Raw genomic sequence first — 15,747 nt, forward strand, 5'->3', positions numbered from 1 at the left:
ATTTTAAATTTTTGAAAAGAGAAGGGATTCTGCTATAAGATTATACATGCAACTTGATTGTAGAATGGACTGAAAATAATAATAACAACACTGATATCTGTTAAGCACTTAGTACGTGTCAAGGACTGTTCTAAGCACTGGGGAAGGTACAAGCTAATCAGTTTGGACACAGTCCCTTTCCCACATGGGGATCACATTCTTAAACCCCATTTTACAGATGAGGTAAATGAGGCACAGAGAAGTTAAGTGACTTGCCCAGGTCACCCTGCAGACAAGTCGCAGAGCTGGGATTTGAACCCAGTTCCTTCCCGAATCCCAGGCCTGTGCTCTATCCACTAGGCCATGCTGCTTCCCCTAAGCAAGAAAAGGGGAAGGGCTTAAGGGTGAGCACTGGTAAGGAAACTGTTGTAGTATTCCAGCTAGGAGATGATGAAGGCTTGGACCAAAGTTGTAGTAGTAACAATGGAGTAGAATCAGGAAATGGAGGCAGTCAGAATGTCAGAGATAAATAAAAGATGACCCCTGGGTCCTTGTGTTTCTCAGTCCTTTGGGGTGGGGAGGGACTGCCCTCAATGGTGATGGAAAAGTTGAGAAAAGGAGAAAGTTCAGGAGGAAATTAGTTTCGACATTTTGAGTTTAAAGTGTCAGCAGCTGCCTGGTGGGGATGTCCTGGAGGCTTGGGATATACAAGATTGTAGATCTGGTGATGGCAAAGGACTAAAGATGAAAATTTGGGAATTATATGGCTGAAGGTCATAGCTGAAGCCAGATGAGCACATCAATTCCATGAGAAGCAGTTTGGCCTAGTGGATAGAGCAGCCTGGGACTCAGAAGGACCTGAGTTCTAACCCAGCTCTGTCATATGCCTGCTGTGTGACCTTGGGCAAGTCTCTTTACTTCTCTGTGCCTCAGGTACCTCATCTGTAAAATGGGGATTGAGTCTGTGAGCCCTCCCTTGGGACAGGGACTGTGTCCAACCCAATTTGCTTATATCTATCTCATTACAGTATCTATAAATACACAATGATCATTATTATTATTAATAATAATAAACAATGAAGTGAGGAAGAAGAGTTCACAAAAGAAGCTGATTGAGTGATCAAAGAAATAGGAAAGTAAGCAAGAGCATACTGTTTCCATAAAACCAAGGTCTCAGAGTTTCTAAAAGGAGGAATGGTCTGCCATGGCTGCTGAGAGGTCAAAGAAAATTAGGACAGAATAAAGGCCAGTAGATTTTGCCATAAGGTCATTGGACATCTGGGTGAGTCCCGTTTCCATGGAGGGAATAGGATGGAACCCAAATATCAGAGCACCAACAGAGGAAGTGATAGCAGATGTAATCAGTGTTTTCACCTAAACACATTTTTTTCTATAAGATTGGTCTTGTGGATCTTGGAGCTCAGACCTTAGAAGGAAACTTTTAACAGGTGAATAACTGGATTTTGAAAGGGGAAACAGGGCTAAAATGAGATACTTGGATTTTTTTGTTTCTAGATTTTTTTGTTTCATTTTTTGGTTCTAGATTCTATGTATCCATGCTAAAGGGGAAAAAAGTACATGGATAATCAACAAGCCACTCTTCTTGGCAGGATCCTGAGAAGATCTGGGGCAGAGTGCACTTCATGAACTAGAACCCCATTGCCAGTGTAGAGTCTGGTCTTTCTTTGTCCAGAGGCTAGCTGTTGTTTTGTTGTTTTAGATGGGGTTCACGTCTTTTAACAAAGTACCTCTTTTACTATTTATTGCCAGATTTTTTAATTACATACATGGAGCACATTGATTCTGTACTTGTCATGGTGAAGTATAAGGTATTGTTAAGAGCTTACCTGGAGCCTCTTCCCACCTCCCTCACTTCTGTACGCTCTCTCTTATCAAGACTTACAATATGAGCATCATATGGATATGAAATTAGACGATTAGACTGTAAACCCATCAAAGGGCAGGGACTGTCTCAATCTGTTACCGATTTGTACATTCCAAGCGCTTAGTACAGTGCTCTGCACATAGTAAGTGCTCAATAAATACTATTGAATGAATGAATAATGAAATTTGTAGGTGACTGAAGGTCAGAAAAATAGAGATGGTCTAATCTGACATTTTAGATAATTACAGAAATCTATTAAATGCATGCTGTGGAAGATATGAGAGAATCAGGTTGAACTCACAATCTAAGAGATAGGGAGAATAGATGAAGAAACTGAGGCATAGAGAGGTCATAATAATAATTATTATAATAATGGTATTTGTTAATCACTATGTACTAAGACACTGTACTAAGCTCTGGGGTGGATACAAGCAAATCAGGTAGAACACAGTCCCTGTCCCACATGGGGATCACATTCTTAATTCCCATTTCACTGGTGAGGTAACTGAGGCATAGATAAGTTAAGTGATTTTCCCAAGGCCATACAGCAGATACGTGATGGAGCCAGTATTAGAACCCATGACCTTCTGACTCCTAGGCCCATGCTCTATCCAGTACGCCATGCTGCTGTGATTTGCCTGAGGTCACAGCAGTTCAATGTCAGAGCTGGAAGTAAAAACAGATTTCCTGGTGCCCAGTCCTTTGCTCCTTCTCCTAAATCACACTGGTTCTAGTGACTACTGGCTCAAAAGCTAGACTCAGGTCACACAGCAGGCTAGCTGGGATTGGAAACTAAGGCAAACTGCTTAACATCTATGGGCCTCATTTTCCTTTTCTGTAAAAGGATGGTAACACACCTGCAAACCCTTCCTCTTACAGTGTGGAACAAGAGTTACCTCCAATTTGTGTAAGATGCATCTACCTCAGACCATAGCCCAGTGCTTGGTCCAGATTAACCGCCCAATATGTGTCAATATAATAATGATAAAAAACTTTTCCTTCCCCCTTAGTGTGTTGATGGGCTTATTTTAGTGCTTTCATTTCTAAGTGTTGTAGAACACCAAATGGGTACAACTCTCTGGATTTATTGGACAGTTATCCCTTACCCTCATTATGTTGGCCTGCTCTCTCTTGGCCCTTCTTCTAGGGATTCTGTGCAAAATGTCAAACCGGGCAGCAGCCTCAAACTAGAAAATGAGAATTGGATTGCAATTTTAGATCTAACCACATACCTACCTCAGGAAGTCTATTTCCCCATTTCTGATTCTCTGTTTCTGTAGAGTTCATCAACTAGACCCTTTAAAAGCACTGTTGCTAAATTTGGATCTTTCAGAACAGTTCCGATGAAATCATCCTTAGCATTTCAAATGCAACAAATTGATTTCTCTCAGTTCACCAGTACCTAGGATTCCCTCCAGATCAAACGTTAAGATCGGCTCCTTGTGCCATTTTCAGAATGCTAAGAGAAGGGATACTCAATCCCCTTAAATGATCCTTTTAGTCAGACTTGCTTCTTATAGTTCTCAAATGGTTCCTTTCCTCCATCAGGTAGCCCAGGGAAGGCTGGACATTGGAAGCCAGTAGAGTGTTCATTAACCGGATCATTCATTTTTGTTCCTAAAATATCAGAGTTCTTGCCCAAGGAACCGGGTCCTTATTTAGTGACTGACCTTCATCTTGCAGTAGTATCCTCAGCCCAGGTGGTCTCTTGATCATGGCTCCATTTGGGTCTTCAAAGAGTGCATTTTCTCAGTGAGACTATCTTTGAGACACCAGTGTGGAAGCAGCATGGCCTAATGGAAAAAGCACAAAACTGGAAGTCAGGATTGCTGGGTTCTAATCCTGGTTCCACGACTTGCCCACTGTGAGATCCTAGGCAAGTCTCTTAACTTTGCTATGCTTTGATTTTCTCACCTGTAAAATGGAGATTAAATTCCTGTTCTCCCTCCCTCTTAGACTACAAACCCTAAGTAGGACAGGGATTCTGATTGCACTGTGTCAATTCCGGTGTTTGGCACAGTGCATTCTTGGCACATAGTAAGCATTTAACCAATACCATGATTATTACCAAGTACTTAGTAAATAACACTGACTATCTTGTCCATGCATGAAAGCAGAGCTAAAACAAAAAAAAAAAGCCTCTAGACTTTTCCAGCAATTTCCTGTACTATGCAGATTAAAGTTGCCCTTTGCCTTGCTGATTTCTTTGTCCCAGCAGCAAATTAATTTATGAATGTGTGTTCTACCTGCTAACCTGCTTGTGTATATCCCATTTCAGAAAATCCCAGTTCTCCGAGAGAGAATATGTGTGTGTGTGTGTGTGTGTTGCTCTAGCCAACATAGTTTTCGAGCTATGAAGTTTGGCTCTCGAGTTGAATTCCTGACCTTCACTGCTGGTACTTCCATTCCACTGGATGATGTAAGACATGTCTTGAGAGCAGGGCTAATGAAACTACTTGATGGACCAATTCTGTCTCTTGGTTTGGGCCCTGGTGTCACTGCCTTTTGGAAGGTTGAAGCCCACCTGAGCTTTATAGCCTCATTTCCCCCAAACTTGATTAAGCCCCCTATTTCTATTCTGGTCTTTCCTCTAGATTCAATTTTCTACTTTACCTTCCTGTGCACTTCTTAACTAGCCATCATTTTTTTTAAGGCAAGGCCAGAGCTAATAAAAATGATACTCTATCATTTCATAAAGTATCTAGCACTGAAATGTCTTATGGTCTTTAACAAAGATCATTGAGCAAATGGTAATTTTGTGATAGGGCAAAATGGAAGGTTTTTATTTTCAAATATATTTCTAATCCCTTACATTTTCAAATGTAGTTCATTTAATGCATTCAAAGGGCAGTTCCATCGTTTTTTAGAGCTTGCTACTGTATTCCCAAGTGTGCTTGAGGTTCTCTTTTTTATGCATATCATAATGTGCAGTATATTACAGTTTTAAAAATGCATGCAGCATCTTAAAAGGCCATAAGCATATTATAGAAAAGAGCAATTTAGAAAAGGAAACATAATACAGAAGGTAGATATTTTCTTAAACAGCTTCAAATGCATTTTTAACATTTTAAATAATATAAAACTTGCAAAGGTTAGTGTTATCATTTTTGTGTATTTAGTGCTCATACAAGAACACGACCTATGCCTCAAAATATTTCTTTTCAGATTTTTTTTTCCCCAAGGAGGAGGTGGTTTGGATTAATGTATTTTAACCCACTAGAGAGATTTTGGAGACATCAGAAACTACTCTTGTTGAGGAATTAGAAAGGTGGGATTCTTACATGTTAGTCATTTCAAAATCATAGGTGGGCTTCTTTTCCTTAAAAATTCAGGAAAATAGTTTTAAAATGGGAAACTCAGTTGATAAACTGAGAGTCATTATACAGGAGTTGCTGACTCTGGTGACCTTCAGTAGTTTAGACAGGAAATTCTTTGTCCCTCGTTTTCCATCCAGAGGCCATGCTGACCTCAGGGCTGGATGGCTGCGGCCTGGAAAGTGAGGCAGGCGTTCAGCGAGAAAAGAAGGAAGGGGAATCGGAACATAGCCTCTCTGGCATCGGCTGTTTAGCATTATGGACCTTGAGACTGTGACTCTGAGGAGGGAATCTGAGGGTGGCCTTCTTAGGAAGCCTTGCATGAAGAGCTCGGGCACTTCCGGGGCTCAGCTGCTCACAGCCCCGCTGCCCACCTGCACATGGCCTCTCCCTGTTGGCCCCCCAAACCCCAACAGGTCCGCATGGTCAGAAGTTCGTTCTCCATTTTCGTGGCTGCATCCTAGCCAAGATGCATAGTGAAAGCACTCGGGATGGTAGAACTGAATCCATTTAAATTGATTACAGTAAATAAATGACATGAAATGCGTTTCAATAAAATCTGTCTTCTGTGATAGATGAGAGTCTTTCAAGTGCCTCAAGTACAAAAGCGACAGCGGAGCGACACCGAAGGGGAGGAGGGAGAAGCAGCCACTCGCCCCCACCGCCCCATCCCCTAAGTCATCACTATAGTAGGCTATGTGAGGAATGCACATGCAACTAATGAAACAACATCATAGTAAAGTCCATTTGAACCCCCGAAGCATAGTGTTCCTCCAAGAGGACCACTGACTGGCTTGTCTGGTCCCAGAGCCTTTGTATCTCACTCCCAGATCCCTGTTCCATGGGGGCTGCTTCCTCCTTGCACCAGGATCCTTTACATCCATCTTGCCGCCAATGCTCCCGGAACGGTGCCCTCTGAAGAAACATCCACACTCACCACCAGCCAACGTTAGCCTCGGCTGCAACTGCCAGAGGACATGCCTGCAGCCTGACCTGCTGCGTAGCATTGCCAAAAGGTTGGGTGCACCCAGACCCTCACTGAGTCTGGACTTTTACCAGACAAGTACAACTAGGGTTATTTTGGGGGGACTAAAAGCAAAGTATCATCTCTCCTGATATTTACTCTCTTCAAATGTTTTCTGCTTTGCCAGGCCTCAAATGTGAACCCTTGCCTTCTTCCAACTCTTAATTTGTTAAGGGACCGCATGTTTCATACTCAAACTGGACCACAGTGTGCTCTCTCTCTGGATTATGCCTCCTAACTGCCTTCCTGAGAGTGTAGGGTTTTTCTAACACTCGTCTTTACCCTCTCCTTTGCCTTCTGGTTTCACCTCTGCCAGTCACATCTTTTTCTGGGTCTCACTTTTCTTTAGTGTGTTTTCTGGCACCTTCTCTCTGTCATTCTCCCCATCTTTCTCCCCACCTTCTAAATTTCTCTCCTCTAGAGATTAGAATCCCTCACACTATGCAATGCAGATTCTTAAGAAAAGGTGGAAGGGTGGGAAAACTGCACTGCAAATGAAAAAAGATGTTGATGGCTCAGTTAAGATAGAAGTCTTTCTTCAACATTATGTGATACTTAAGAGATCCTGGATTCACAAAAGCACATCCTCAATTCTGCTCTGCTAATCTCATTTTTCAATGATTAACAACACAGTTCATTCTGTTTTCAGTTTACATTAATCTTCTCTTCTTTGGAGATTGGTAACATGTGGAGCCCCTGTCTTCTACATTTATCCATACATGATCTTTAAAAGAGATGAGAAACCTGCAGAATTGCAAGCATTTTAAAAAGGGAAGGAGTTTCAGAGGAACAGCTGCAGTACATACATAGTTAATAATACTGATAATAATAGTATTTGTTAAGTACTGTACTAAGAGCTGGGGTGGATGCAGTTTAATTCCTTGCTCATTGATGATTATATAAACTGGGGGGAAGGGAAGGAGCATCTCTCTCACTGGACTGCTCACCTCCTCCAGGAGGCCTTCCCAGACTGAGCCCCCCCCTTTCCATCTGCTCCTCTCCCCTCCCCTCCATCCCGCCCTCTGCTCTTCCCCTCCTCTCAGCACTGTGCATATTTGTATATATTTATTACCCTATTTATTTTGTTAATAAGGTGTATATCTCCATGATTCTATTTATCTTGATGATGTTGTTTTGTTTTGTTCTGTTTTGCTTTGCTGTCTGTCTCACCCATTTAGACTGTGAGCCTGTTATTGGTCAGGGATTGTCTCTGTTGCAGAAATTGTACATTCCAAGTTCTTAGTACAGTGCTCTCCACATAGTAAGCGCTCAATAAATACTATTGAGTGAATGAATGAATGAATAAAGTTTCCGTGTGCAGGGCAGCCTTTCAAGAAGCTGCCTGGGACTGCTCTTTGCTTATCAGTTTAAAGTAAGGCCCACAGCTCTGTCCTTCTGAGGACCTGGGGCCATGGTGGTCCCAGCCTCAGACAGACAAAACCCTCTGGGCCTCATCCCCAGGTAGGACAGGGACTGGGTCCCATCTGATTATCTTGTATCACTGGTATTTATTGAGTGCTTATTATGTGCAGAGCACTGTACTAAGAACTTGGGAGGGTACAATATAACAGAGTTGGTACATACATTCCCTGTCCACAACGAGCTTACATCTACACCAGCGATTAGTATCCATACTAAGTGCTTTCCAAATACCATTATCATCATTCCTCCCTGGACAATGGAGCCATCCCTGGGCTCAGAGGTGGGCTACTTAAAGGAACAGAACTACTTTCCCATCCAGGGGTTCTGACCCACAGCGGCCAGACCAAGCCTATGAGTTACTGATTCCTGCAACAGATTGCTTTTCCCTAAACAGTCAATTGTATTTATTACTGGGTGCAGAACACTGTACTAAGCACTTGGGAGAGTACAATATAACAATAAACAGACACACTCCCTGCCCCCGACAGGCTTAGTCTCTATCCCAGCTCGGCCACTTGTCAGCTGTGTGACTGCGGGCAAGTCACTTAACTTCTCTGCGCCTCAGTTACCTCATCTGTAAAATGGGGATTAAGACTGTGAGCCCCACGTGGGACAACCTGATTCCCCTGTGTCTACCCCAGCGCTTAGAACAGTGCTCTGCACATAGTACACGCTTAACAAATACCAACATTATTATTATTATTATTAGAAAGAGTCCCAAGAAACCATCCAGATCACACATTTCTAAAACCAACTTGGCGGAAGGCTCTATGGACAATCGGGATGGGTTTGCTGGTGCTCTTAACAAGCAGCATGGCTTAGTGAAAAGAGCGTGGGCTGGGAAGTCAGAGGTCATGAGTTCTAATCCTGGCTCCGCCACTTGTCAGTTGTGATACATTGGGCAATTCACTTAACTTCTCTGTGTCTCAGTTACCTCACCTGTAAAATGGGGATTAAGACTGAGCCCCACGTGGGACATCCTGATTACCTTGTATCTTCCCCAGTGCTTAGAACAGTGCTTGGCACACAGCAAGCACTTAACAAATACCATCATTAATAGGAATGCCAACCTCATAGATTCTGGATTCAGAAAGCTACCTAGGCAAGGCTCCCCTTCCAGGGTCCTGTCAATCCACTAATGTCTCGAGCCATAATCTTGTAGGCCACTCTAGTCCATCAGTCCCTTGCAATAGCTTTGTGGTTACACTGTGCCTGGGAAACCATGCTGGACAAGTAGTTCACTGAAAAATACATTTCAACCACCTTGTCAAAAATCTTAGCATAATTTTGAACCATAATCCTGCACTTGCCCCTGTGCTGAAAACGGACCTTGATCCACTAGGAAGCCTGGAGGACTGATATCACACTGTATGGGTTCAGTCATTCAGTAGTATTTATTGAGCACTTACTATGTGCAGAGCACTGTAGTAAGCGCTTGGAATGTACAAATCGGTAACAGAGACAGTCCCTGCCCTTTGACGGGCTTACAATCTAATCGGGGGAGAGTCTAATCGGGGGACAGTCTAATTGGGGTGACATTGAAAGTAGAGCCCTGGGGGCAGGGGATAGGGCCACTGACTGAAGCCACCGGTATTCAAATTTGACTGTATTTTCTGGAAATTGATATCAGGGTGGGAAGCACTGAGATGCCTCAATTCAGCCCAGAGCCATTAGTTTCAGCTGTGACGTGGCCTGAGAAAGTCTTGAGGTGAGCTCACTGTTCCTGTTTTAAATGGAAATGAAAAAAAGAACATTCACACCCTTTAGCCAGAAATCTAAGTACCTTCAGAGTGTTGCTAGAGAGTTAATAGCCAATGTGTTAGCCATAGAATCGCTTACAGAGATCTCTTTCTAATTTTATTGACACTAAGCTCTTCCATTTTATGGGATGATGATGTCAAGGCCTGGGGAGTGTAGTACTAGGAATCTCACAAGAATTTTCAGAGCTGTGCTCAGCATTCAGCTTAACAGTGACAAACCTAATTGTTTCCTGGGAGCTTTGCTACTGTTTAAAATGCTTCAGCCATAGCAAATCCTCCTGCCCATGACTCAGAACTTCAGTCAGCTGTGAAGGAGGTAAGACCTCGGCCCAGCTTTCCTTTGGGCCACAGGCTGCTCGTGAACCAACACCTTTGCGTGTCCTGCATTGAAAACCATGCCAGTCAGATTGCCGGTAAGAGGTGCAGAGTATCACCTCTGTTATTGGACTGAAAATTACTCCTAGGTTCACAGACATAAATGCTCTGCAGCTCATTGAGCTCCTCTCCTCGGTTTCCCAAATACACAGTTATCAGTATGAATGCATCCAGGCTTTAGATCCTGCCACCCTTGCTCAGCATTTACCCGGGTTAGAGATAGGGGTGGGAATCCAATATCCTGTCTTACATGCCAAGAGTCTAACCGGGATATCATCTCCAATGAGGTTTTTATGCAAATGCAGAAGGGACTCTTTTGCCGGAAGGTAGATGAAATAATTTCCAAGCTGAGTATTTTGAAATATCCCCCTTTGATTCTCCTTTCTCTTAGAGCACTGAGTTCCAGGGTCTTTCCACTAGGATGCACTGTTCAGAGTCAGAGGTCCTGGGTTCTAATCCTGGCTCCTCCACATGTCTGCTGTCAGACCTGAGACAGTCAATTTCTTTGCACTTCAGTTATCTCATCTATAAAATGGAGATTAAGACTGTGAGTCCCATGTGGGACATGGACTGTGTCCAATATGATTAGCTTGTAGCTACCAAAGCCAGGGCTTAGTACAGTTCCTGGCACAAAGTAAGCACTTAACAAATGCTATTAAAAAAAATCAGAGTGCAGGGAGGTATGCATGTAGGTAAAGCTCTTTTTCCTCTTATTATTCTCATACTGCTCCCACTGATACATGCTAAATTCCCCTCCTCCCTCCTAGAACTTCCCTCAGGATCCCAAATAGAGCTCTCTCTACCTATATGAGAAAACCATTACAGGTGGAAACTTTTGCCATAAAAGCAGAACTGGGGAGAGCTGAGGATGTGGAGAGGTTACCTGATCCATCAAACACTCTAATAAAACAGGTGGTGGGTAAGGGGGGCAGTTACAAAACTCCCTGGTGAATTCCAGCAGGGTCAAGACTAACTCTAGAGTCCTAGCCTCTCCACACCCATCACATAGGAATTCTTGCCACTTTCCCTCCTCTCCCTCTGGCTCTGTTAGCACCTTGTGGGCTGGGGTCGTTTGTACCTCTTCCTTTGTATTGTATTCTCCTATGAGTACAGTGCTCTGCACAATGTAAGCAAGCAATTAAATGTCCCTGATTGATTTTCTAGTGAGATTGGTGTGGACTGCTGAAATAAAGTCTAGTAAAATGTCTCAGAAAAAGAGAATTTAAGCACAGAGTTTTTATCCCCGTGGAATGGCTGTGAAACCTAAGCACAGTTTTAAACTGGAGTGGATATTGCTGACAGTCCCCTTGCTGACATTCTCTACCTCTTTTTGCCCCCCTCAGGGAACTAGACCTATCCCCTATCCCACACAATCAGCACTGCAGTGATCTTCCACTCCCTTAGAATCCAACTCTACCACAACTGGAGACGGTCATGTAGATTTTCTCACTATCCAAGGAATCTCACCGTGCTCTCCCTGCCATGATGTTCCTTTTCAGTGGTCTCTCTCATATACCATTTATAGTAATGCAACTTGCAGCATTTGTGAGTTCCGTGTGGGAAAGGGACTGTGGCAAACTGATTATCTAGCATCCGCCTCAGCGCTTAGTACTGTGCTTGACCCACAGTAATAGATATCACAATTATTATTGAGTGGCTAATCAGAATGCAGAGCAGAGGCAGAGAAATGGTCAACCTGCAACTGTTAGAAATTCATTGCTTTTCATCATAAGGGGACAGGACCTAGCATTCATTCATTCAATCGTATTTAATATTGAGCACTTACTGTGTGCAAAGCACTATTCTAAGCACTTGGGAAAGTACAATATAACAACAAACAGAAAACATTCCTGCCCAGAATGAACTCGTAGTGTAGAGGGAAATAGACATTTAAAAAAAATAGATAAATTACAGATATTTACAGATAATAAATGAATATATTACAATTATATGTATAGCAGTATTGTGGACCTGCATTTCTCAGTCTTCTGGATTTGTAGGGAGGGGCTCAAGCAGGGGCATACTTTAGAAATGAGAAGGGGAATTATTTTCGAACATTACAGCAATAAGATTTAGCAATTAAAGTCCTTAAAGGCAAAGTGTGAGAAGTGTGAAGTAAACAAGAGAACCCAGCAAAGAAAGGACCTAAATAGATTATGCTAATTGCCCCCAGCAATATTTAGTTGTGAAAGTTGGAAGCCTTCATTCAATAAAAATGTTTCTCTGGCAATATTCTCAGTAGGACATTCATTCATAAAACATTACAGAGTATTTCTGTCTGAGGTCATTAACCACAAAAATATCAGCACTGCGCTCTAGCAACGGCAACTAGTAATACTAAGACATACTGATGTATCTCCTGTTGTAGGAAGAAAAAAGGTAATTAAATTTTATGGTGGTTGGTTTTAGAGCCATAATCTCTCTCCTACTTAGACTGTGAACCCCATGTGGGCAAGAGACTGTTTGATTTGATTAAGGTATCTCTATCCCAGTGTGAAGAACAGTGCTTGATACATACTAAGTATCGTGGCTCAGTGGAAAGAGCCTGGGCTTGGGAGTCAGAGGTCATGGGTTCTAATCCCAGCTCCACTGCTTGTCAGATGTGTGACCTTGAGCAAGTCACTTAACTTCTCTGTGCCTCAGTTACCTCATCTGGAAAATGAGGATGAAGACTGTGAGCCCTTCGTGGGATATCCTGATTACCTTGCATCTACCCCAGCACTTAGAACAGTGCTTGGCACTTAGCACTTAACAAATACCATCATTATTATTATTATAGTAAGTGCTTAAATATCATACCAATAATATTTAGGCTATATCATGATATATAAAATTGTGTTAATAATATGATAGTAATCATATTTACTATCGCAATTATTAGATGTATTGTAACAGGGAAGAAGGAGACCAGAATCAACTATTTTCTGTTATGCGGCATTCCAACCAGAGAGTTGTCATTTATTGACGATTCTCTGGCCCCCCTCAGGATTTCTAATAATAACAATAATGTTGGTATTTGTTAAGCGCTTACTATGTGCAGAGCACTGTTCTAAGCGCTGGGGTAGATACAGGGGAATCAGGTTGTCCCACGTGGGGCTCACAGTCTTAATCCCCATTTTACATATGAGGGAACTGAGGCACAGAGAAGTTAAGTGACTTGCCCACAGTCACACAGCTGACAAGTGGCAGAGCTGGGATTCGGACTCATGAGCCCTGACTCCAAAGCCCGTGCTCTTTCCACTGCGCCACACTAGACTCCTGGTATGCAGATAATTCCCATTAGTGCTGGTAGAAATGACCTGCATGACTATCCCCTAAGGCCATGGGGGGTAATAATAATAATGTTGGTATTTCTTAAGCGCTTACTATGTGCAGAGCACTGTTCTAAGCGCTGAGGTAGACACAGGGCAATCAGGTTGTCCCACGTGGGGCTCACAGTCTTAATCCCCATTTTACAGATGAGGTAACTGAGACACAGAGAAGTTAAGTGACTTGCCCACAGTCACACAGGGTGAGTGTGTGACTTGTGACACAGTCACAAGGGTGGTCGACCCTTGAGTGCACTTTTAATTGCCACACTCCTCCCTCTCCAAGTCAACTGAGGTATCTGCGTATCTTTTTCTCTAGGTGCCATGCCAAGACACCACTGAGCAGCAGAGAGGCACATGTACTCGCCACTGGCTTTTAACCTCCAAGAGAAGGAGACAACCTTCTGGCTGAGCTGGATCCTTTCCCACCTTGGAGTAAATGAGGAATGGGAGTGTGATTATGCTGACATCCCAGCATGCATTTGGTAGACCTGTGGTTAACTCGCTCCCTCTCCATGTGTCTGCTCTTACAAAGCTTTGTCCTCATGATACTGTGCTTTCATTCTGCCAGTATGTGCCCCAAAGGCTGCCTTTGTTCTTCCTCTGGAGGTTTAAACGTCACCTGTAGCAATGCAAACCTCAAGGAAATCCCTAGAGATCTTCCTCCGGAAACCGTCTTACTCTACTTAGACTCCAATCAGATAACATCGATCCCCAATGAAATTTTTAAGGACCTGCACCAGTTGCGAGTTCTCAACTTGTCCAAAAATGGCATCGAGTTCATAGACGAGCACGCCTTCAAGGGGGTGGCGGAAACCCTGCAGACCCTGGACTTATCAGACAACCGCATTCAGAGCGTACACAAGAACGCTTTCACTAACTTGAAAGCCAGGGCCCGTATCGCCAACAATCCCTGGCACTGTGACTGCACGCTGCAGCAGGTGCTGAGGAGCCTGGCCTCCAACCACGAGACAGCCAACAACGTCATCTGCAAGACGTCCGTCCTCGATGAACACGCCGGCAGACCCTTCCTCAACGCCGCCAACGACGCCGACCTCTGCAATCTCCCGAAAAAGACCACTGACTACGCCATGCTGGTCACCATGTTTGGCTGGTTCACCATGGTGATCTCCTACGTGGTCTATTACGTGCGGCAAAATCAGGAAGACGCCAGAAGGCACCTTGAATACTTGAAATCCCTGCCAAGCAGGCAAAAGAAAGCAGATGAAGCCGATGACATTAGCACTGTGGTATAGTAGCCGGGATGACTGACTCTGAGGTGGAAATTAGTTTGGGAATGGCATTAGAACTAGCTATTTACTTCCAACATCCATTGTAAACATTGAAGACTTTGTATTTCAGTTTAATTGAATTATGCCACTGGTGAACTACTAAAACCAAACCAAACAAAAAACCCGATCGATTTTAACTTGGGAGATATACACCATAATTGTTCCTCTGGTGGTATTCTAAAGTAAGCTACTATGTAAACATTAGCTAGACTCATTCCACTATTTAATAATGAAATTTATTTTTTTAATTTAAAACCAAATAAAAGCTTAACTTTGAACCATGTAAAACAGAGTCATTTCTTGGTCAGATACGAAGGCACTGGATTCCGCTGCCTTGTTACTCACAGAGCGGGAACAGTCTCATAATGAAAATTGCATTAATACAACTTGTTGAATTCCCAGGAGCCATAGTATCTATATTTGTTAGTTATAGACCTAAGAGAATCATGCCAAGAGCTGAGAGTTTGTATGCCTTGTGGCAATTACTGTCAAAAAGAAGCATCAGGGTGACAGGGAGTCAGTAAGAGGGCAACTCTCAACCTAACAAATTTTGACTTCCATCAAATGCTATGCAGCACTGTGCCCATAATAATAATAAAAATTGTGGGGGGGGGGGGTTTAAGCATTTACTAAGTGCTAAGCATTGTACTAAGTGCTGGGGTAGAAACAAAATAATTAGGTCTCAAAGTCTAAGTAGGAGTGAGAACAGATATAGAATCCCTATTTTGCAAATGAGAGAACTGAGGCATAGAGAAGTTAAGTGACTTTCCCAAGGTTACACAGCAGATAAGTGGCAAAACCAGGATTAGGACCCAGGTCCTCTGACTCTCAGGTTGGTGCTCTTTCCACTAAGCCATGCTGCTTCTTTAATGGCTGATGGGAGCAATCCTAGCTATCATTGCCTGATGTTATCATGAGGCAATTTTACAGGAACTTGAAACAATGGCTGGCCAGAAAGAATAAAGGGAGAGGGTAATGGAACCTAACTACTTAAAGATACTGGAAAGGAGGAAAATCAGTAGTGTTACTCAATTTTTAAAAAATGTTTTATGTTTATGGATCACTTCTGTTTTAGGAAAGGATCCAAATCAGAGAATACTTTCTTTGCCGTTTTGCTCCACCCCAGAAAACCTCCCGAATGCCCAGCTAAAGATACACCCTAATGATATTCACTTCCCGCTGGCTGAAAAATGATGAGAATTAATGTAGGCACAACCTCGAGTCATAATAATGTTGGTATTTGTTAAGCGCTTACTATGTGCCGAGCACTGTTCTAAGCGCTGGGGTAGACATAGGGGAATTAGGTTGTCCCACGTGGGGCTCACAGTCTTAATCCCCATTTTACAGATGAGGGAACTGAGGCACAGAGAAGTTAAGTGACTTGCCCA

At 43.0% G+C, this 15,747-nt stretch overlaps 1 protein-coding gene across 1 annotated transcript in view; it reads left to right on the forward strand.

Moving 5' to 3' along the window:
- Positions 1–14,647, forward strand: part of LRRC3B (leucine rich repeat containing 3B) — a 75,028-nt gene extending 60,381 nt beyond the window's left edge. Inside the window, exon 2 of the mRNA XM_029070035.1 lies at positions 13,387–14,647. Within this exon, the coding sequence (XP_028925868.1) occupies positions 13,544–14,323 (780 nt within the window). The 5' untranslated portion in view covers positions 13,387–13,543 and the 3' untranslated portion in view covers positions 14,324–14,647. The remainder of the gene's footprint in view (positions 1–13,386) is intronic.
- Positions 14,648–15,747: the final 1,100 nt, after the last annotated feature.

Source organism: Ornithorhynchus anatinus, chromosome 8 (assembly GCF_004115215.2).
Source record: "Ornithorhynchus anatinus isolate Pmale09 chromosome 8, mOrnAna1.pri.v4, whole genome shotgun sequence".
In the NCBI taxonomy this organism is placed as follows: Eukaryota; Metazoa; Chordata; class Mammalia; order Monotremata; family Ornithorhynchidae; genus Ornithorhynchus; species Ornithorhynchus anatinus.